At 37.0% G+C, this 23,188-nt stretch overlaps 1 protein-coding gene across 5 annotated transcripts in view; it reads right to left on the bottom strand.

The window, feature by feature from the left end:
- Positions 1-23,188, bottom strand: part of LOC127440769 (gastrula zinc finger protein XlCGF57.1-like) — a 216,730-nt gene that overhangs the window by 23,343 nt on the left and 170,199 nt on the right. Inside the window, exons 2-3 of one of the 5 annotated variants that reach the window (XM_051697632.1) lie at positions 21,139-21,195; positions 7,993-8,132 (exon numbers count right to left, since the gene is read on the bottom strand). In XM_051697632.1, the coding sequence (XP_051553592.1) occupies positions 7,993-8,104 (112 nt within the window). In that variant the 5' untranslated portion in view covers positions 8,105-8,132; positions 21,139-21,195. Of the gene's footprint in view, positions 1-7,992; positions 8,133-21,138; positions 21,365-22,880; positions 22,971-23,188 lie in introns of those variants that run through there. The other 4 variants (XM_051697633.1, XM_051697634.1, XM_051697638.1 and 1 more) reach the window with 4 other exon arrangements.

The raw sequence follows: 23,188 nt of genomic DNA, 5'->3' as shown, positions 1-23,188 counted from the left end.
AGGCAAAGGCAAGTAGCACATTTCATACACAATGGCAATTCAAAGTGCTTTACATAAAAACGATAAAGAAAATACAAGATATATAACAAATTAATTTTAAAACCAGTTAAGAACAAAAAATAAGAATACAAATAAATAAAATACATTTAAAAAAGTAAAAATTATTAAAAATAAACAAAACAGAAAAAGAATACATAAATAACATTATGCAGTGCAATCAGCGAGTGCAGCACAGTGCTCAGTGAATAAATGCACAGTTAAACAGATGTGTTTTCAGCCTTGACTTGAATGTGGCTACTGTTGGAGCACAACTGACCTCTTCTGAAAGTTGGTTCCAGCTGCGGGTGGCATAATAGATAAATGCTGTCTCACCTTGTTTTGACTGAACCCTCTGTATTTCTAACTGACTTGATCCTAATGATCTGAGAGGTCTGTTAGGATTATATTCAACAAGAATATCTGCAATGTATTTAGGTCCTAGGCTATTGACTGATTTATAAACGAATAATAGCACCTTAAAATCAATTCTAAATGTAACTGGAAGCCAATTTTTTCGTTTGGGTGAGAATCCTGGCAGCAGCATTCTGAATGAGCTGCAGGTGTCTAATGGTCTGTTTGCGAAGCCCGGTGAGAAGTCCATTGCAGTAGTCCACCCTACTGGTGATGAGTGCATGAACAAGTTTCTCTAAGTCTTGACTGGATACAAAACAGCTAAAAAATTTAGCCAGAATAAGACGATAGTATGATGATTTAGTTATTGCTTTGATGTGACTACTGAAACTAAGGTCTGACTCCAAAATGACACCAAGATTCCTGACTTGATTTTTTTGTCTTTAGACCCCTGAAGTCAAGGTACAATATGTGTTCATCTTTGGAATTTCACCTTTGTTGCCAAATACAATGACCTCTGTCTTGTCTTTGTTTAACTGAAGGAAGTTTTGGCACATCCAACAGCTAATTTCGTCAATGCACTGGCACAAAGATTCTATGGGGCTGTAGTCATTTGGCGACAGGGCTAGGTAAATCTGGGTGTCATCTGCATAACTATGGTATGCAATTTGGTTATTTTTCATAATTTGGCCTAGTGGAAGCATATACAAGTTGAACAGGAGTGGTGCAAGAATTTAGCCTTGATTCATAGTTACCCATGTTCACATAGTAACTCCTCCCTTCTAGATATGACCTGAACCAGCTGAGGAACGTCCCAGAGAGCCCTGCCTAGTTTTCCAATCTGTCTATGAGAATGTTGTGGTCAACAGTGTCAAAAGCAGCACTAATATCTAGTAATACCAGCACTGATATTTAGCCTAAATCAGTGTTTAGGCAAATATCATTGAATATCTTTATGGGCAGCCATCTCTGTGCTGTAATGCGGTCAGAATCCAGATGGTAAATTGTCCAAGTAGCCATTTGAGTTTAAAAATGTATTCAGCTGATTGAAAACAACCTTTTCAATGATCTTGCCTATGAAAGGAAGATTTGAAATTGGTCTGTAGTTGTTTACAATGGAGTTATTCAGATTGTTCTTTTTTTTTTAGAAGGGGTTTAACAACTGTAGTTTTTAGGGACTTCGAAAAAGTGCCTGAAAAAGAGTGAGGCATTGACTTTTTCTAGACAGTTAAACACATTTTTGAAAAATGATGTGGGGAGAGTGTCAGGACAGCAGGTCAATGTTTTAAGATGCTGTACTGTTTCTAACAGGGTTTTGCCATCAAGCGACGAGGCCCAGGGAAGCCGGCCACTCCAGTGAAGCCACTGCCCCACGCGCCTTTGATCCACAAGCGGAGTGTGTTATGGCCGCCGGAACCCCGCCCATTATACCTGAACCTTCCCCTCTTTGCACTCCCTGCCTTCACATAGCCCGAGGATGCCAGATTCCACTTTATTTTGGACACTGATTTCCCATGGACACTTTATTTTCCCATTCTGAACATTTTATGTTTTATTATTATTTCCGATAAATGCCTTGCCGAGGCTCGAGGCCACACTCCCGGTATCTGTCTCTTGCTCATCCCGCAGAGAAACAGTCAGACAGATAGATAGATGCTATGATGTAATTAAATTATGCCGTTTCAGTTATTTATTTTATTCATACCTACAGGCACCTAAAGATGAGCAATGGAAAATCCCAAAAGTTGACCATTTAAAAACACTGTGGCAGCATCTCTCAATCAAAGAATAAGCAATTGTGATGTGCAGAACGCAGGGAAAATTCAACTTCTCACGTCCGCCCTGGAACTTTAACATGAGAGAAGCAGTGAGAAACAAACTTTTTGAACAGTACCAGAGCCTTCCCCAGGCTGTTAGTGGTGTGAATGCAATTGCCTACGCTGATGATGATGGAGAGGGCAGTGACACGTTGGAAAAGGCTGAATCAGTTCTTCTGCGATGACTACAGAGAGTCTAGCCAAGACAAATGGGAACATTCATACTGGAGCCTTGCATCCCACCTGATGAGGATCCGATTCATTGGTGGAAAGAAAATAAAAAGCACTTTAAAAAGATCAGTTGCTTATCAAGCTGTTATTCTCTGTGTCCCTTCAACATCTGTGCCAGCAGAGCATGTTTTTTCTACAGCTGGTTAACAGGTCGGCTTGTTAACAGACTATAGAGCCGACATTCACCTGAGCATGTGGATTTACTTGTTTTTCTTAATAAGGATGTGTGAGAAGTATAAATGTTAACCATTAGGTTATATAGACTGCGTGTATTAATGCATTTGTTAGGTTATGTACAAATTTCGGTTGTCTAATAACGATTTCTTTGTAGTCCTGTGTGAGCGCAAACTTTTTTGACATTTGTTTACACATTCTTATTTAAATGTTTAAATAAATGTTAACCATTATATAGACAGCGGGTGTTTATGCATTCCTTACATTTATCATTCTTAACCATCAACCCACGCATCTTATCACGTGGCTTGTTGAGCGCGTTACATCGGAGACATAGCGCGTGTGGAGGCTTCATGCCATCCACCGCGGCAACCACGCTCAACTCATCACACACCCTACTGAAAATGAACCACATTATAGCGACCACAAGGAGTTTACCCCATGTGACTCTACCCTCCCTAGCAACTGGGCCAATTTGGTTGCTTACGAGACCTGGCTAGAGTCACTCAGCACGCCCTGGGATTCGAACTAGCGAACTCCAGGGGTGGTAGCCAGCGTCTTTTACCACTGAGCTACCCAGGCCCCCTGCAGTGGTGATTTAATGTTATTAAAAGAATGCAAATTTCAACACGTGTCAATCTGAAATTAATTTGCATAAGCGACAACTCGTTTATTCGTTTATGAGCTTAAGTACTTGACTATAAATTTCTTAAAAATGTCTATCCCTAATCTAGATATGATGTGGAAGAAAATGATTGCCCCTTGGACCTCAGACCAAGAGGTGACAATCAGACCTGACCCCTATCCAGACCAAACCCTTCTCTGAACTCTCCAACCTTCACCTTGACCAAATCCCCATGAGGAAATCAACCTTTCAGATGTTGAAAGTTTTCAGTTCAATTTTATTTATTCTAACAATTACTCAGTTGGTAGGTATGACTCCCCAGGTCTGTCACTCTCACCGATTCAGAATGGAAGAGTAGGCTTTTCTCTTTGATTCTGTCACATGAAGCTTGCTGAAATAAGAACTGGATTACCATAAAATTTAACAATTGTAATAGACTGAATTTGGACGCAATTTATAAAGTGACTTTTTTTTTTTTTTTAAACTTTATTTAGAGATTTTCCATTTGTAAGATAATGAAACATCTGTTATCAATTACATTATCTGTTATATAAGAACATATAAAACAAAATCAAAAACAACAACAAACACCCACACACAAAGGGGTATGCATCATTTTGTGCACAAACATAACAGTATCAAGGACTGATCATATGTGTAGATTCATAGTTCCAAATCAGGTTAAATATTCATATAATTTATTAATGGTTCCCAGGTTTTATAAAAAAAAAAAAGTTGATGGACCCATAAAGAGTACACCTAATTTTTTCCAGCTTAATATTTAACATTACATCTTTGATTCCATTTAAACAGAATTAAACATCTTGCTAACAGAGAGAAAAATGCAATGACCCTGTGTAAATGAGCACGAAGATTAACAGAGACATCTTGAACTGGTAATATACCAAAAATAACAATAACAGGAGAGGGCATAATATTACAATCATAAGTCTTACAAATAGCGTCAAAAATGGATAACCAGAAAGGTTCTATTTCTGGGCAGGCCCAAAACATGTGATAGATGGTGGCTGGGGTCTGTTTGCACCTGTCAAATAAGGGACTTCGATTTGGAAACATTTTTGCATGTCTAGCTTTAGAAAAACGCAGCCGGTGTAGCACTTTAAACTGTATTAAGGCATGCCTTGAGCATATGGAGGAGGAATGAACATTTGAAAGAGCCATGCTCCACTCCTCATTTGATAGCAGAATCCCTAAATCATGTTCCCACTGCTCTTTAATATGGGATACAGAGGGATTATACCTACACATAATCGCTTGATTAATCTTTGAGACTCTGCCCTCATTAAACATATTAACCTTTAATATAGAATCCAGGCATGATAGTGTGGGCATGTCAGGAAAATTAGTAAACTTTTTACATACAAAATCCCTAATTTGTAATTAACAAAAAAAAAAATTAGTATTTGTTAGCCCACATTTTCTAGATAATTGCTCAAAACTAGCAAAAATGTTATCAATAAATAAATCTTCAACACATCGAATTCCCTGTCATACCAAATTTGAAAGCCCTTGTCTAGTAAAGATGGCTGAAAAATGTTATTGTTAACTATAGGCGATTGAATAGACCAGGAATACTATTAATTAATGGCAAAGATGAGCAGAGTAAAGCGGGCAATGAATGTGGATTACTTGTTTTTTCAATATGAAGCCATGCTGGAGTTACACCTTACCAGTCTACTAACCAAAGGGAAATAGCACTGAAATTCAGAGCCCAATAATATGAACGTAAATTTGTTGTGTGCTAACAATTTGGATGGTTTATCCCCCTCTTCATAAAATCTACTTATCTACTAGAATTTACTTACCTTCTTGAGTAGTAGTAAAGTGATCAAATTCAGTTTGTAAACCCACCATTCATCAGGTTAGGGGTTGGAGAAACCACTATATGTCTATCTAAACTATACATTTTAGAAGATATGTCCCCAACTCATTATTTACTTTCCTCATATACAGTTGAAGTCATTAAAACAAATTTTTTAACCACTCCACAGATTTCATAGCAAACTATAGTTTTGGCAAGTCGTCTACTCTGTGCATGACACAAGTAATTTTTCCAACAATTGTTTACAGACAGATTGTTTCACTTTTAATTGACTATCAGATATCACATTGATATTGCCCAGATGGGCTCTCACACACAAGAAATTTGGCCTCTGATCAGAAGCATCTAGTACATACAGAAATACAACAGCAAGACAAAGAATTACAGGATAAGATGCAGACTATACAGTATATGTACAGAGTTTAATAAAGGACTGTGCAAAGGAAATAATTTTTTCTCCCCAATTTGGAATGCCCAGTTCCCAATGCACTCTAAATCCTTGTGGTGGCATAAGGACGAATCTCAGTTGCCTCCGCGTCTAAAACCGTCAACCCACGCATCTTATCACGTGGCTTGTTGAGTGCGTTACATCGGAGACATAGCGCGTGCGGAGGCTTCACACCATCCACCGCGGCATCCACACACAACTCACTATGCGCCCCACCGAAAGCGAACCACATTATTGCAACCACGAGGAGGTTACCCCATGTGACTCTACCCTCCCTTGCAACTGGGCCAATTTGGCTGCATAGGAGACCTGGCTGGAGTCACTCAGCATGCCCTGGGATTCGAACTAGCGAACTCCAGGCGTGGTAGCCAGCGTATTTACACGCTGAGCTACCCAGGCCCCCTGAAGACATCATTATTTAGTTAAAATACATGTGAAGATTTAGAGATATGCAGTGGAATACACTGCAAGAGCGAGCCTCTTTATTTTTAACAGAGGAGAATAGTGGAAAAGGAACAACCAAGTTTTATTTTCTCCATAATACTATTCTGAATAGATGTACACTCAGTGGAGCATTTAAAACTCCATGGAGCATTAACATTTTTATTTAATTTTTTGTAATAAAATTTTTTTTTTGTGATAATTTTCTTGCAACAATAAATGTGGTCAACGTTAAGAGCCGGACAGGCGTGCTCTGCTGTGAAATCATCACTTCAGGACAGGAATTCAACATCGTGCCCAGGTTGGTTTATGAATGCATGCATGGGAATCCTTGCGTGTGAATTGTGTGAAAAATTTAGAGACACTTCAAGAAGCGGAAAATGTATATCGTGACTGTCCGATGAAAAACATATATCTCCACTTTTGGCAATTTTGACTTTTTACCACAGACAGAATGCAAAGAATGACCTCTTCCTGCTGTTTGAATTGTGCATCGAAATGACCAATTAAAAGATGTTTAATCAGGCTATCTGTTCAATAAGTATTTCCATTGGCCTTGAGAAGTGTCCATCAAAACCGCATATGTCCCACCCTTATGTTTAGAAGAGCGTCAATTAATGTACCTCAGCTGTCTGGCTGAAGTGTTGTGAAGAGATTGCCTACATCGCCTACTGGCTCAGTGATTTCCCTGACAACCAAAGCCATTTATGCACGCACAATGTCAGATGGCTTTAAAAAAAATAGACTGCCAGCCATATATGGTTGCCAGATTTCCAGGCAATTTACATTTACATTTATGCATTTGGCAGACGCTTTTATCCAAAGTGACTTACAGTGCCCTGATTACAGGGACAATCCCCTTGGAGCAACCTGGAGTTAAGTGACACAATGGTGGTGGCTGTGGGGATTGAACCAACAACCTTGCGCTTACCAGTTCAGTGCTTTAGTCCACTACACCACCACTACCACGCACAATTTATGCGCTGGATCCAGAAAACGCGTCTCGAAACTGAACTGTCCACTCAACAGCTGGACTAGAAACTCTAGTCATAAAACTGATTTCGAGCTAAAACAGTGAAAGCTCAGATTATATGCAAAAATAAATTCTCTACCAATCAATAACCTACCAACTGAGTTCTGGGAACATGAACAGTTAGACTCGAGTCTGTAACTGAACATGCACCACTGGAACCCACGATAAGAAAACAGTGTATGTCCACGTTCAATAACAAAAATCCAAAGTCCAATTTTAAATATTGAACAGTTCACTAACAGTGTAATGACAGTTCTATTTATGGTGCTAAAGGTGACCAATTATGCTATTTTCCATTCATTTTGTAAGATTGTTTATGAAAAAGAGTTTTTCGGTGCTCTTGAAAAAAAATTTTTTGGAGATACGTGCTTTTCATCAGACAGTGACGATATGATATAGTATCTTAGTTGATGTTAGCCTTGACAAGCTCAAATTTCTGAGATGTGCACAGTAAACAGAGACTGCAAACTGAGATGTGGACCATGAAATAACACTTTATCCTTTGATAATAGGGCTAAAAAAAAATTTTTTTCTATTATTCGACAGTATTCATTATTTGTTTTGAAGTTATTATTTGTGCCTTTCCAAATACTGTATTCGGCTTTGGGAACATCTCTATAATTTACACTATTTATGTGTTGGATATTTGTCAGTTATCCTATTGTAGGGCTGCATTTAGCATCCATATGTCACAAAGAAATGCGTATGCCCACAGGTTCAATTGTGATGATTATATTGCTTGTTTTTGTCTCAGTAGGCTACTTTTGCATAATAGGAAAATTAGCAGATAATCACAATACATTTAAAAAAAAAAAAAAAATTCTCAGACGGTAATGGTACAGTCAAAAACTCTGTGGTAGCCCTAGAAATAAAGTCATACATGTTTGAATGACATAAGGATGGTAAATGACAGAATTTACATTTTTAGATGAACTATCCCTGTCATGCTCCCCAGCAGTCATGAAATAAAAATCAAGAATGGGCACCAACCTCTTTGTTCCTCAGTGTCTTCACTCTTCAGTCTGAATGGTTCTGAAATACAGATGTCTTCACTCTCCTCTTTAAACTCTTCTTTAACAAACTCTTCTTTAATAAACTCCATCTTCAGTAGTATGTCAAGCAGATTTAATCTGTATCAAAAAAATATTTGATATAAATGTTATAAATTCTTTGTTTGTGAATAGTCATTGTGCAACAGTTATTTTTAATATTTCCGTTAAATCGAGGTAATCATTAAAAATTTATAGAACACAAGCAATGTTTGACGGGGCGAGCAAAATCTGTTTGACCCTGTTATTGACCCATTTCATGTGAAAGTCAAGCAGCGATGAAGGGGGAGAGCAGATAATAAAACACGTGGGTCTTTGTTCATTTATTCAGACATGTCAGTTATTTGTACACGTGTTATATTTATAACATCATCGATTCGGATACAATTAAACTGGAAATGCTCATAAGACGATGTTATTCATAACACCCAGACAGTATAAAGGTATGTCAAAATTGTAAAACATTGTAATAAATATAATGCATATGTATAGCATATATTTTTATGTGTTTACTCTAATGTCAGTCAATAAACTTTGTTCAGACTTTGTTCACACCATCAGACTAAAATGTAAACATATTAGTCAAATACACTTACAGTATATGCCTCGTGGCTTTCTGTGTATCCTTATGGGTTAAAAGCAGCTCTTACATTCATTCAAAAGGGATCACAGACGTTCTGTAATATTGTGACCAAATAAGACCCAGAAACAACACAAAAAATGTGTACATTTAGAATGAAAGAAGTTTACGGTGATGTACCAGTGGGCATGTGTACTCGCCGGTCACATCAGACTCACTTGCATACGGAGATGAATCATGGATAAAATATATTTAAATCTCAGCCAAAGTCAAATTTCACAATATTTGTGCTGTCTTCAGACCTGTATACACCTTTCCTGGGACTTGGCATGGATCAAAAACATTTTTGAAGTTTTTATTGATATCGTTTTGCAGATGTTTTCCCATTAACTGCCACTGCCTCTTCCCGCTGATGGCCACAAATATGGCGGCTGCGGGGGAAAAGTGATGTCACTGAAACAGCTAATATTGATAACCTTCTGTAAATATTCAGAATCAGAAACATTAAGTAAATTATTTAAATTCTAGGGAGAAAATCAATCCATACCAAAAAGTTTACATAAAGCTATTATTAAAGGTATAGTTCACCCAAAAGTGAAAATTTGCTGATAATTTACTCACCCTCAGGCCATCCAAGATGTATCTGAGTTTCTTTCTTCATCAAAACAGAATTTAAGACTTTTAGGATTTCATTTCAGGCCTCCTCCTCTAAACAATTCAAGTGAATGTCCTCCATTTTTTGACGGTCCAAAATGCATATTTAGGGTGCATCAAAATAATCCACACGATCCAATGACTATCCACATGAATAATCCACAGTCAGGAAGCGCGTCATTGTTTACAAGAGAAACTTGTGCCGTTCACAAACCAAAACAATTTCAAAACAATATTAAAAAAAATATATTAAAAAAAAACAATTTAAACAATGATGTGCTTCCTGACTCCTCCTCCACGTGACGCGTGACCTTACCAACGAGCTTACTTCATCCCTCTCATAAGCGCATGTCACAGAGATGTACGGAAGCTAACATTTGTAGTTAAAAAGTATATAAGTATTGTTTTGTTTCTAAAAATAATCAATCGTTTGGGTTCAGAAGAACTTTATTTGTCAACTGGAGTCGTGTGGATTATTTTGATGTACCCTATATATGCATTTTGGACCGTCAAAAAAATGGAGAACATTCACTTGCATTGTTTAGAGGAGGAGGCCTGAAATGAAATCCTAAAAATCTTAAATTCTGTTTTGATGAAGAAAAAAACTCAGATACATCTTGGATGGCCTGAGGGTGAGTAAATTATCAGCAAATTTTCATTTTTGGGTCAACTTTTCCTTTAACTAAAACAGTGATTCTCAGTGGTATGTGTAGAAAAGAGGTATTTAAGCAGGTTACAATGGGTACTTAGAAGGCTGCTGGTTTTGTTTTGTTGAACCAATGCAGTTGAAGAGAAATTAAATTAAATAAAAATATTAGGAAAGTCAATGGATTTAAATAATCATGATTAATACATTTTTTGTAGGTTTTACCATAATGCGTTCAGTTCCTCTTAAATGCACCAGGCAGAAGTCTGCAGCCTTTGCTCACCTCACTCTTCTCTCTTTACAACAAAACAACACTATGATTTTTTTTCGCATCTAAATCTAAATATTATAATATAAATCTATATTTACCAAAATGCAAAATGCAAAAAAAAAAAGTTTTTGCCTATAAATACAAACCTGCAATAAAATAATGAATCTAACAAAATTACCCACACTTTATCGACCATTATCTACAACAGATGTTTTGACCTCTGATGTTGTTCTCTCGAACCAACCAAATTAACAAAACGGCCTTTTAATTTCTGGATAAATGGATAATGTTTCTTTTCAGATGAAAAGAAAATCTGTGAAGGGTATGGGCTTTAAAGATCAATTGTGATCCCTCAGCAGACTAAGTCTTTTATTGGTACAAGAACAGGTGCAAAACATGATCAAATTTTGGTCAAAAGGAATCACTTACTAGTTTTTTGTTCATGATATCGCAGTTCAAATTGCAATCGCAATATTTTTCAAAATAAATCACAATATGACTTTGTCCAAATCATGCAGCCCTAAAAAAAAAAAAAAAAAAAAAAAAAAAAAAAAGAGCGTGTCATTTAGGGCTGGGTATTGCAAGCCATCTCATGATACAATACGTATCACGATACACGTCACGATTTGATATACTGCGATACATCACAATGTCATGGTTCGATTTTCTTATGATTCATATGCTCTCAATTTCATTCCAGTTCACATTGGTATATGGCAGTTATGTCCATTTTGCTGACATGTGAGAGAAATTCTCTCTCAGCTAATGTTTTTTTATCAGTAGTTTTCCATCACTTTGGTGACATTTTAGCTTTTAAAAATGCAATATATTCCATCAATAACTATGTCCAAAAATGTCATGTGTGTGTGTGTATTATGGAATATTTTCATTGAATCATTCAGTTAATCCATTTTGATAATTGAATTAATATGTATGCAATATGCAATGATCTAAAAATTAAAATGTGTAATCAATGTACTATGAATAACTGCATTATGAATGTTATTCAATATGTTAGATATTCATTTATTGATTTAATTATATTTACTCAGTTTAATAATCAAAGTGCAAATCAATGGAAAAATACAACTTAACTTCTCTATGGAGAATTACAGCCTCTCTCTGTATCTCTCTGTATGACCCTTTCTGAGAATAACCCAGAAGGAGATGTGTGTGTCGATACTAAAAGGATGATCTAATGTTTTAATTAGAGCAGAGTCAGGCACTACCTGCTGCCTGAAAGATGCAGATAATATATGTGTGTTAATTAGTGCTAGAAATGAGATGAAACGAATGTATGTGTGTAATAATACTGGAGGGATAAGGAGAAATGGGTGTGTGTTGAGGATCAAACACCTCCTGTTGCAGCGAACACATTTCTCCATCTTACAGGGATGTTTTGTGTAACCAACGACTGTAATAAGGGCAATCATTTAATATACAGTGCATCCGGAAAGTATTCACAGCGCTTCACTTTTTCCACATTTTGTTATGTTACAGCCTTATTCCAAAATGGATTAAATTCATTATTTTCCTCAAAATTCTACAAACAATACCCCATAATGACAACGTGAAAGAAGTTGTTTGAAATCTTTGTAAATGTATTAAAAAGAAAAAAAGACAAAAAAAAAAAAAAAAAAAAAAAAAATTCACATGTACATAAGTATTCACAGCCTTTGCCATGACACTCAAAATTGAGCTCAGGTGCATCCTGTTTCCACTGATCATTCTTGAGATGTTTCTTCAACTTCATTGGAGTCCACCTGTGGTAAATTCAGTTGATTGGACATAATTTGGAAAGGCACACACCTCTCTATATAAGGTCCCACAGTTAACAGTGCATGTCAGAGCACAAACCAAGCCATGAAGTCCAAGGAATTGTCTGTAGACCTCCGAGACAGGATTGTATCGAGGCACAGATCTAGGGAAGGGTACAGAAAAATTTCTGCAGCATTGAAGGTCCCAATGAGCACAGTGGCCTCCATCATCTGTAAATGGAAGAAGTTTGGAACCACCAGGACTCTTCCTAGAGCTGGCCGCCTGGCCAAACTGAGTGATCGGGGGAGAAGGGCCTTAGTCAGGGAGGTGACCAAGAACCCGATGGTCACTCTGACAGAGCTCCAGCGTTTCTCTGTGGAGAGAGGAGAACCTTCCAGAAGAACAACCATCTCTGCAGCACTCCACCAATCAGGCCTGTATGGTAGAGCGGCCAGACGGAAGCCACTCCTCAGTAAAAGGCACATGACAGCCCGCCTGGAGTTTGCCAAAAGGCACCTGAAGGACTTCTCTTCATGAGAAACAAATATTGAACTCTTTGGCCTGAATGGCAAGCGTCATGTCTGGAGGAAACCAGGCACCGCTCATCACCTGGCCAATACCTTCCCTACAGTGAAGCATGGTGGTGGCAACATCATGCTGTGGGGATGTTTTTCAGCGGCAGGAACTGGGAGACTAGTCAGGATTGAGGGAAAGATGAATGCAGCAATGTACAGAGACATCCTTGATGCAAACCTGCTCCAGAGCGCTCTGGACCTCAGACTGGGGCGAAGGTTCATCTTCCAACAGGACAACGACCCTAAGCACACAGCCAAGATAACAAAAGAGTGGCTCCGGGACACCTCTGTGAATGTCCTTGAGTGGCCCAGACTTGAACCTGATTGAACATCTCTGGAGAGATCTGAAAATGGCTGTGCTCCCCATCCAACCTGATGGAGCTTGAGAGGTCCTGCAAAGAAGAATGGGAGAAACTGCCCAAAAATAGGTGTGCCAAGCTTGTAGCATCATACTCAAAAAGACTTGAGGCTGTAATTGGTGCCAAAGGTGCTTCAACAAAGTACTGAGCAAAGGCTGTGAATACTTATGTACATGTGATTTTTTTTTTCTTTTTTTTTTTAATAAATTTGCAAAGACTTCAAACAAATTTCTTTCACATTGTCATTATGGGGTATTGTTTGTAGAATTTTGAGGAAAATAATGAATTTAATCCATTTTGGAATAAGGCTGTAACATAACAAAATGTGGAAAAAGTGAAGCGCTGTGAATACTTTTCAGATGCACTGTACTAATGAAATTAATGCAGAAAGTAATGACTGTTAGTCAATATAAAATATGTAACCATATGAAGTGATTACAGTGTGATTTATGCATATAAAAAAAACAGTCATGCTTTTGCCACCATTGAAGCAAGTTGGGTCAGGATGACCAGCTAGAAGGGAGACAGAACTAAGGGGTCATAAGATGATTTTATTGGATGAAGAGGCCATTGCCCAAAGAGATAAGGAGAACAGAAACTATATAAAATATGCATGTTCTAAAGTGTAAATTTAGATGCTCCAGGGACGACCTCGGCTTTGTTACTCTGTAATAAAAGTCTATTTTTGGAATCAGAACTTTGCGCCTCTGAGAAATCTTTGACTTGACTGCATTTCAATTGCTGTTTTTGAGGAATCTATCACGACAGTATATTTTATATATATATATATATATATATATATATACAGGTGCATCTCAATAAATTAGAATGTCATGGAAAAGTTCATTTATTTCAGTAATTCAACTCAAATTGTGAAACTCGTGTATTAAATAAATTCAATGCACACAGACTGAAGTAGTTTAAGTCTTTGGTTCTTTTAATTGTGATGATTTTGGCTCACATTTAACAAAAACCCACCAATTCACTATCTCAAAAAATTAGAATATGGTGACATGCCAATCAGCTAATCAACTCAAAACACCGGCAAAGGTTTCCTGAGCCTTCAAAATGGTCTCTCAGTTTGGTTCACTAGGCTACACAATCATGGGGAAGACTGCTGATCTGACAGTTGTCCAGAAGACAATCATTGACACCCTTCACAAGCAGGGTAAGCCACAAACATTCATTGCCAAAGAAGCTGGCTGTTCACAGAGTGCTGTATCCAAGCATGTAAACAGAAAGTTGAGTGGAAGGAAAAAGTGTGGAAGAAAAAGATGCACAACCAACAGAGAGAACCGCAGCCTTATGAGGATTGTCAAGCAAAATCGATTCAAGAATTTGGGTGAACTTCACAAGGAATGGACTGAGGCTGGGGTTAAGGCATCAACCACACACAGACATGTCAAGGAATTTGGCTACAGTTGTCGTATTCCTCTTGTTAAGCCACTCCTGAACCACAGACAACATCAGAGGCATCTTACCTGGGCTAAGGAGAAGAAAAACTGGACTGTTGCCCAGTGTTCCAAAGTCCTCTTTTCAGATGAGAGCAAGTTTTGTATTTCATTTGGAAACCAAGGTCCTAGAGTCTGGAGGAAGGGTGGAGAAGCTCATAGCCCAAGTTGCTTGAAGTCCAGTGTTAAGTTTCCACAGTCTGTGATGATTTGGGGTGCAATGTCATCTGCTGATGTTGGTCCATTGTGTTTTTTGAAAACCAAAGTCACTGCACCCATTTACCAAGAAATTTTGGAGCACTTCATGCTTCCTTCTGCTGACCAGCTTTTTAAAGATGCTGATTTCATTTTCCAGCAGGATTTGGCACCTGCCCACACTGCCAAAAGCACCAAAAGTTGGTTAAATGACCATGGTGTTGGTGTGCTTGACTGGCCAGCAAACTCACCAGACCTGAACCCCATAGAGAATCTATGGGGTATTGTCAAGAGGAAAATGAGAAACAAGAGACCAAAAAATGCAGATGAGCTGAAGGCCACTGTCAAAGAAACCTGGGCTTCCATACCACCTCAGCAGTGTCACAAACTGATCATCTCCATGCCATGCCGAATTGAGGCAGTAATTAAAGCAAAAGGAGCCTTGAGTACATATACAGTAAATGAACATACTTTCCAGAAGGCCAACAATTCACTAAAAATGTTTTTTTTATTGGTCTTATGATGTATTCTAATTTTTTGAGATAGTGAATTGGTGGGTTTTTGTTAAATGTGAGCAAAATCATCACAATTAAAAGAACCAAAGACTTAAACTACTTCAGTCTGTGTGCATTGAATTTATTTAATACACGAGTTTCACAATTTGAGTTGAATTACTGAAATAAATGAACTTTTCCACGACATTCTAATTTATTGAGATGCACCTGTATATATATAAACTGTATATATACACACACACACAGCTCTGGAAAAAATTAAGAGACCACTGCAAAATTAAGAGTTTCTCTGGATTTACTTAAAGAATAGTTGCCTAATGAAGAGTCTGCGACCCATGATAAATTAACCTAAACTACACATTGTAAGCCAGATGTTCTTTACCAATGTATCAAATTACACAGGCAGCAATGTACGTGCACTGACAGAAGACATTTAATTGCAGGTAGCGAATATAATGCGCATGGTGGGTAACTGTAAGACATCTCTGATTCGGAATGACACACACGCGCTTGAAGAAACACACTTTATTATAGAAAAGCAGATGACAGAAAAGCAGTATATGCCCATGTCTGATGCACTGTTTGTTGTCTCGTGGAACATGCGTATGTAAAGGGCTCACTTTTTCTTTGTTTCAGTCTTCTGACATTTTTTTGCAAGAACAGTATCGTCTATGAGAATGCTGCAAATGTCCTCAGACCATCTCAGCTCAGGAGGTGCTCTGAATTCAGTTTGCTTTATTTCCACAGAGCAGTTCATTGTGAGCACAACTCTGCAGGGGCACTTTATATATAGCCTATAAAATAATACTAAATTACATTCCATGATTCTCAATCCTCAAACCATGATTTATATTTCAGTGATTATCGGGGGGTTGACGATGTAATTGGATATTGTGATTTATTGAAATAAATAAATAAAAATATCGTGAACATATTTCTTGCATAACACCCAGCCCTAGGAGGAAACAAAACATATTTTTTCACACATTCAAAGTCATTACCCTTCCGAAGCAGCTAAAATGGGTTCTGGGATGAAAGGTAAAAAAACACCAACATTAAACCCGCAACAACCCACAATAAGTGATGTATTTGCCTGGACAACAAAATACCCGACCGGTAGCCCATGATGGAGAGAATGCACAGATGAAGTAGGTTCGTTGCCAAAGAGATGTTGCCCTTCACAACTGTTGAAAAACCATCTTTCAAAAAGTTGAACAACACTTTTTAATTGCACTTAATTTTTTTTCAGTTTCATTTGAATTTTTAGTTAAAATAAATAGTTAAATGTTTGAAATCAAGCTGCCTTGTGTTACTGTGTAGGCTATTGCTTAACGAAAATTACCCCATAGTACCACTTAGCGTCCAACCAGCGGTTAGTCGGTTTGAACGTGAACACCGCACCGGTGTGAAAATTATGATATCGTGGCAAGTCTAGGGTTTATTGTTTAGATGACAAATTTGTACTCTTTAAAATATTTACATCAATATATAGAACACGTGCTAAAACCGGGTACTGTCTCTATGGGAATTATAAGAGACATTATCAATGACAAATGGTTACGTGGATTAAACTTTTGGTCTTTGGACACATATTACAAGGTAAACCAAAATGTTACTCTCAACACACAGTGAAAGGATGCTGAACTGCTGAACTGGTGAGTGAAATCTGAAATATTACCAGGCAGTGGCTAATTACAGACATTTTAAGTCATGTATGCAAGTGATTTACTCTCACTGTAAAGTGCTATTCGTAGAGTAAAAGATTGCTTTTGGGATTTTAAGAATCAATATCGATGTAATCAAACAACGATTGCACTGAGAAATGCTTATTTAGTATGCTTATTATTTGAGTTTGTACTTATTTAGATGACCTGCTTTGTCTTTATTGAACAAATTAATTTTTATTGAAAATTGATTTTTTGTGAAAAGTTTTAGCTCATCAAAATAAAGTTGATGGAAATGCAAATTATTGCTAAAATTTCACAAATGTCGACATCATATTTTTCCGTTTAACTCTGGCGCATAAACTCTATGTCAATACATCAAATGTCGCGAAAAAGTGGTTTGGAAACAATTTTTGTCGAGAAAATTGCCATTAACGCAAAAATGTAGTGTCACATGAGAGAATTTGCTGTTGTTTGTGTTAATCATGACGACAAGGTATACATCCTTGAAAGTCAATTTAATGTACGTGATTGTGGATTGATCTTAACGGCATATACAGCACTGTGCAAAAGTTTTAGGCACTTGTAAAAAAAAAAAATTGCATAGTGAGATGTCTTCAAAAATAATGCCATAAATAGTTTTCATTTATCAGTTAACATCATACAAAGTGCAGTAAACATAAAAAAGCTAAATCAATATTCGGTGTGACCACCTTTGCCTTTAGAACAGCAGCAATTCTCCTAGGTACACCTGGACACAGTTTTTCTTGGTTGTTGGCAGATATGATGTTTCAAGCTTCTTGGAGAATTCGCCAATGTTCTTCTATCTATTTAGACTGTCTCAATTGCTTCTGTCTCTTTATGTAATCTTAGACTGACATGATGTTCAGTGGGGGGCTTTGTGGGGGCCATGACATCTGTTGCAGGGCTCCCTGTTCTTCTATTCTAATTTTTCTATTTGCAGAAGTAATGTTTGGGAGTCTAACATTTATATTTCCTATTGACACACTAAAGCTGAAGATATAAATAACCATCTTAAGACAAATGCTTTTGTGAAACATCTTATGTGCCTAAGACTTTTGCACAGTACTGTAGATCCGATGCTGCAAACATGACACTTCCAGGAGTGCCAACACAAATATCTCGTATCATGCACATCGACAAGTGCATGGAGAACAAATTAATGGTCACTGTTTGTGATTAATTTAATCGCGGTAGACATCCGTTTGTTTATTAAAGTTGCTTTTCCACACTATTCAAAATAATAGACGCAGTCATGGAATTAGCCCATAATACAAAAAAAAAATACAATTTCTGTGCACAAAGATATTTTAAATTAAAAAGAAATACACAATACTAGGAGAAAAGCTTTAGTGTGCTTTTTTTGGAACACTAACAGACCAATTCTATTAAATTATTGTTTATACTTTTGAAAGAATGACAGCAAAATTCCCTATATTAAATTAGGCTTAATAAATTACCAAATGAATAAAGCATTAAATAAAATAATTAATTACTAAACAAAAAAATATATTTTTTTAGACCTATATATGCCTTTTCTTTACACAAATTTAAATTAGCCTTACCCTGTTCTGTAGACGAAAAAAGTCGGCTGAATGACATTCTCAGAATGTTCTACACTTTTTTCAAGACTATAAACTATCAGAATTATTTGTCCAATGCGGAGTTCACTTTCAGAAAACCAGCTTTTGAACCTTTTAAAACTTTTAAATATTTTAAATCTAACCCTCTTTACCTCGGATCGCATTTGCTGAGCATCTTCAGAAAATGTAAATTGCGTTATGGCACTAAAATTAATTTTAGATGACAATCAAGTTCAGTTGGTCGTTAAAAGTTGTTGGAGAAATATGCGGGACATAATGCAGTTGTGATGGCGATGCTTTAGATGATTGTTCAAAATAGCCTATTGAATATCAGGAATGAATCATATGTAAACCCTGCAATTACACCGCATCAATTTTTCTTTAATAGCTGTGCACACAGCATATACACATGGATGGATGGTCCTTATAGTAAGACTTAAAGTTTCCTCCAATACTTGGTGCAGGTTGCCAGCTTGAACAGTGCCATGGCGATTCACTTTTGGGTTGGAAATGGTGGCAACCTACCAGTCCCAGTGCTAAGCACCCTCAAATGAAATTTAGAGCACCCTCAATTGCAGACCAGGGCAAACTACTGCCCGCAGGTCAATTTATCATGAACATTTTTTATTAGATTTTTCATTTATCTGGCTTTTGGACCTATCGCACCCACAAGCTTTTAATATGCTCAAGGTTGCCAGATAATATATGCAACACCCCAATCAGAGATTTATAGTTGCACAAATTGGAAATATTCCTCCTTATGTCATACCTAATTTATGCAATCTGGCAACCATACATGCGAGTTCATGCGCTTTCTCTCCACAAAAAACAAACAAACAACAACTTAGCGCTCAATAGTGCATGGACGGGACTCGCGAGTAAAACGAAGTGAGAGAGGAATATATTTATTCTTTGTGTTATTTGTAAAATGCTGAAGTCCCCTCATACCTGTATGCGAATGTTACACTGGCAGTAATCATTTATCTGTGTCATGCAGCCTGTTTTATTCAGTTGTGTGCTGAATGGGGTGCCAAACATTGACAAGACCCACATCATGACCCATGAGCATGTAAACAGGTTGATAATGTTCTGAGAATAAAACAAGTAAACGGGTCCAACATTAAAATAAGCTTTTAGAATCTCTTTCCCAAATATTTTATTTTACTTTCAAACCAGACTCCTGATATAGAGTGTTAAATTGAATACTAAATTACCATTGCATTGAAGTATGGTAAAATAATCAATTAATAATTTTATTCAGACTTTATTCAGTTTGACTAACACATGATAGAAAGTATAGCAGCAAAACTTCAAGCAATCACAGAATGGTCCCATTAGTATACACTTAAGAAAATTGTGCATCATTCATTGAGTGCATGTGGGCTTAAAAAAATCAAACTATGCAGAACTGTTTAATCTTCTCTCTTCCATGTCCTACTTAACGGCTGATGTGGCCCCAGTACCAAAATAATTGCACACCCCTGCTCAATTGAATATGTAAGACTAATACTGTAAATTGGCAAGCAGATTTTCTTGAATACCAGCAAACACACAAAAATCCTTGCATTTTGTGAATGCATATCAAAACTTACAAATGTCTATGATTTTGCAAATCAGTATGTCCTAATCTGCAGGCACAGAATTTTGCTGTCATTTTCAGCAACAGATCATGGGGGGGGGGGGACCCCAAAGCAATGAATGTTTTGTACATTAAAAAAAAAAACGAAAATGTCTTTACGTTGTTTAAGTAGCATTTAAACATGATTTAATCTATTAAAAAATGTGTAATTATGATACATCTCCACTTTATACAGAGCACCCCCACTATTTTCAGAAGCACCCTCAGTGATTTTGATCTGGAACCGGTGACAAACTGCGATAGACACAACATCAGGACCAACATTACAGTCCAATCAGAAGGACAACAGCTCCCTTTAGATTGCAGTTCCTCATCTTCTGATTGCATTTATTTGTGAAATTAAAATGACAGTAAGCTGGCTCATTTTAATGAATTGTCTCAATACTCTCCCCATTTTACCAAAACTTCAGAGGAAAAAATGTTAGCGATAAACACACATTTCTGACTGGAAACGGATTAAGGGCAGATTTCTTTTGCGATAAACCAAAACTTGGGCGACAAAGTGTTGTTTTAGGCATGACGTCATCACGCACAGCATTTTTATCGATAAAAGGCCATTTGAATGGAAACGGGCACAAGACGACAAATTGCGCAAACATTTTTTATACGCATTTTCACTTTGTCGATAACAAAATAGCGCGAAAAGTGGACGGAAAGTAGGCTATTGAGGCAATAACACAAAATAGAGATTCAAACATACGTTTAATAAAACGGGTTGATGCATTGAAGCGTGTAGTCGTTTCATGATTCAAGAGCGCTGGTGCTGACAACATTTACGAGCCTCCTTCATGTGCGGTTCAAGCTGATGTGTGTTATGTCTGATACAGACCTCCATGTGAGGAAAACGCTGAAATGCGCTTTACCTGTCAGCTTTTACTTGTGCTGAATTAAAGCTTTGAAGACGCTGCACACAGTAATGTTCAGAACATTTCTTTTCCCATCTCTCGAACAGTTACATCTTATTTCGATCAGGCGACTACGGCACATTGTAAACAAGTAGTTTCACAATTTAATCGATTACAGAAATACAAGTGAATGGTTCCACTTTAACTTCATTAGTGACTTCTAAGAGATAATCATCATAACTCTGTCGTGCACAACATGAAATATCATCACATGCACTTCACCCGTCTGATACAGGGGGCAAATGAAAATAAAAGAAGGGGTGAAACTCACCAATTTCATTACTTACAGCACCGTGTCTTCTTTTATTTGTTCATATTTCAGTGAAACCTCCTTAAACAGGCAGAATCCAAATGAAAAACAATGTTTCTTCACTTCTATACACAACTAGATCTCCATATGTATGACAACAGAAGAAAACTGATTTGACCCACACAAGTCTCTCAGCAGACTGAAGCCGTGTTGCAGCCCTTATGACGTCACAATATGTGTCGGAGATCCTTCTACTGCTTGGTTTCTTCTTCTTAATTCTTTTTTTATTATTCTTTTTTATGGGGGTTGGCATACAACGAAAGGCGCATTACCGCCACCTGCTGGTTGGGAGTGTGGGCCGGGATCAAATTACGCTATTCTTTGTACAAATGCACTGTATCTCCTCCTGACTGACCCAGGCTGCGTATCCCAAAAGCATCACAAGCTTAAGCTTATCGCAGAGACCATTACTTAGGCTTACGATGCTTTTGAGAAACTCAGCCCTATATTATTTTAACTCTGTCACTTTCATATATTATATTAAAAATGTAAAACATTCATCCCATGAATTTTTCCCAGAATGCCTGTCAACTCAAAAATCATCTTCATTTTCTTAAGGTTAGAAATCAATATCTTTCTTTCATTACTCTACCCTGGACAGATCATCATAACATGCTCTACTGTTTCTTCCTGATTACAAACATCACATTTCCCTGAATCATGTTTCCCTATTGTGTTCAAAGTACTGTTAAGTGCTGTATGACCAAATCTAAGTCTAGAGATTATTGTTTCTTCTCTTCTATTTTGCCCTGTTACTCTACCTTTACCAACATTTCTTTGAATGTTTCAAAACCATCTTCCTGTTCTATCCTCCTCCAACTGTTTTTGCCATACTCCTCATATGTTGTTTAATTAAACTTTTCAATTCAGTCTTACTATATTTCACATTTATGTCTATATCTCTTTTCTTTGTGGTGTCTTTTGCACTCTCATCTGCCATCTCATTTCCTTTTACCCCTTCATGAGCTGGTACCCAACAAAAAGTTACAGTTAATCCCATCATCTGAATCCTGTATATTGTTTGAAGTATCTCAGTCAAAACGTCTGCTCTACACTGTAAAACATTTCAAGTTGGTTAAACTTAGAAAAGAAAGTTCACCTGCTGCCTTAAAAAACGTGAGTAAACTCAACTTGAAGATAACCTTTGTTTCAACTCAAATAGTTATGTTTTACAAGTTGTTTAACTAATGTTCATTTGTTGTTTCAAATTGATACTCTGAGTTACAATGTTACATTATCAATTCAAGAAAACTCACTTTATCTTGTCAAATAAACATACAATTCCTCACTGTTTCAACTCACACTTTCAAGTTAAGATAACTTAAACTATATTCATATCAATTGCCATTTTAAGTCAAGTTCTCATATAGTTCTCATCTTGACTAATAATGGCAAGTTTGCCAGTTTCCTTATTTACACTGAATGAACTTATCTGCTCAAAAATATAACATTTATTTTAACAAGAACAATGTTACACAAGCTTTAACACTGGCTTGGGAATTCATTCAGGACAATAGGTTCTAATAAAGACTGGTTGTAGAAACATCCAATTCATCAAAATAATATCCAGGTTTCTCCAGTGTTTTACAGAACTGGTGCAGTCACATTCGCAGAGCACGGTCAATGTGCTGAACTTTTCACCATGCAAGAAAGCGGCAACGTTATTATAATTTATCAACACAAATTAAAAAATACAAACTCACCTCCTCGACGCCTTTGTCTTACTCAACAGAAATTCAGCTACTCCAGCTCACTCAAAAATGCGGCAACTTCTCTGTATTTCCCACTCAGTATCACCCCTCCTCCTCCACCTCCCCCTTCCCCTTTTTCAACTTATAACTTACAGACATGAGTTAAATGAACATTGAAAACCCAGACCAAACTCACAAGTAGTCAAGACAATGGATTACTTTAAGTTTACTTTTTTGAAAACTTATAAACTTGAGTTCAGTATCCAAATCTTGTCATGACAATTGGAGTTAAAGATAAGAAATAAGTTAACATAACTTAA

This window comes from Myxocyprinus asiaticus, chromosome 5 (genome assembly GCF_019703515.2).
Source record: "Myxocyprinus asiaticus isolate MX2 ecotype Aquarium Trade chromosome 5, UBuf_Myxa_2, whole genome shotgun sequence".
In the NCBI taxonomy this organism is placed as follows: domain Eukaryota; kingdom Metazoa; phylum Chordata; class Actinopteri; order Cypriniformes; family Catostomidae; genus Myxocyprinus; species Myxocyprinus asiaticus.
This window is presented reverse-complemented; position numbering and strand designations above follow the sequence as displayed.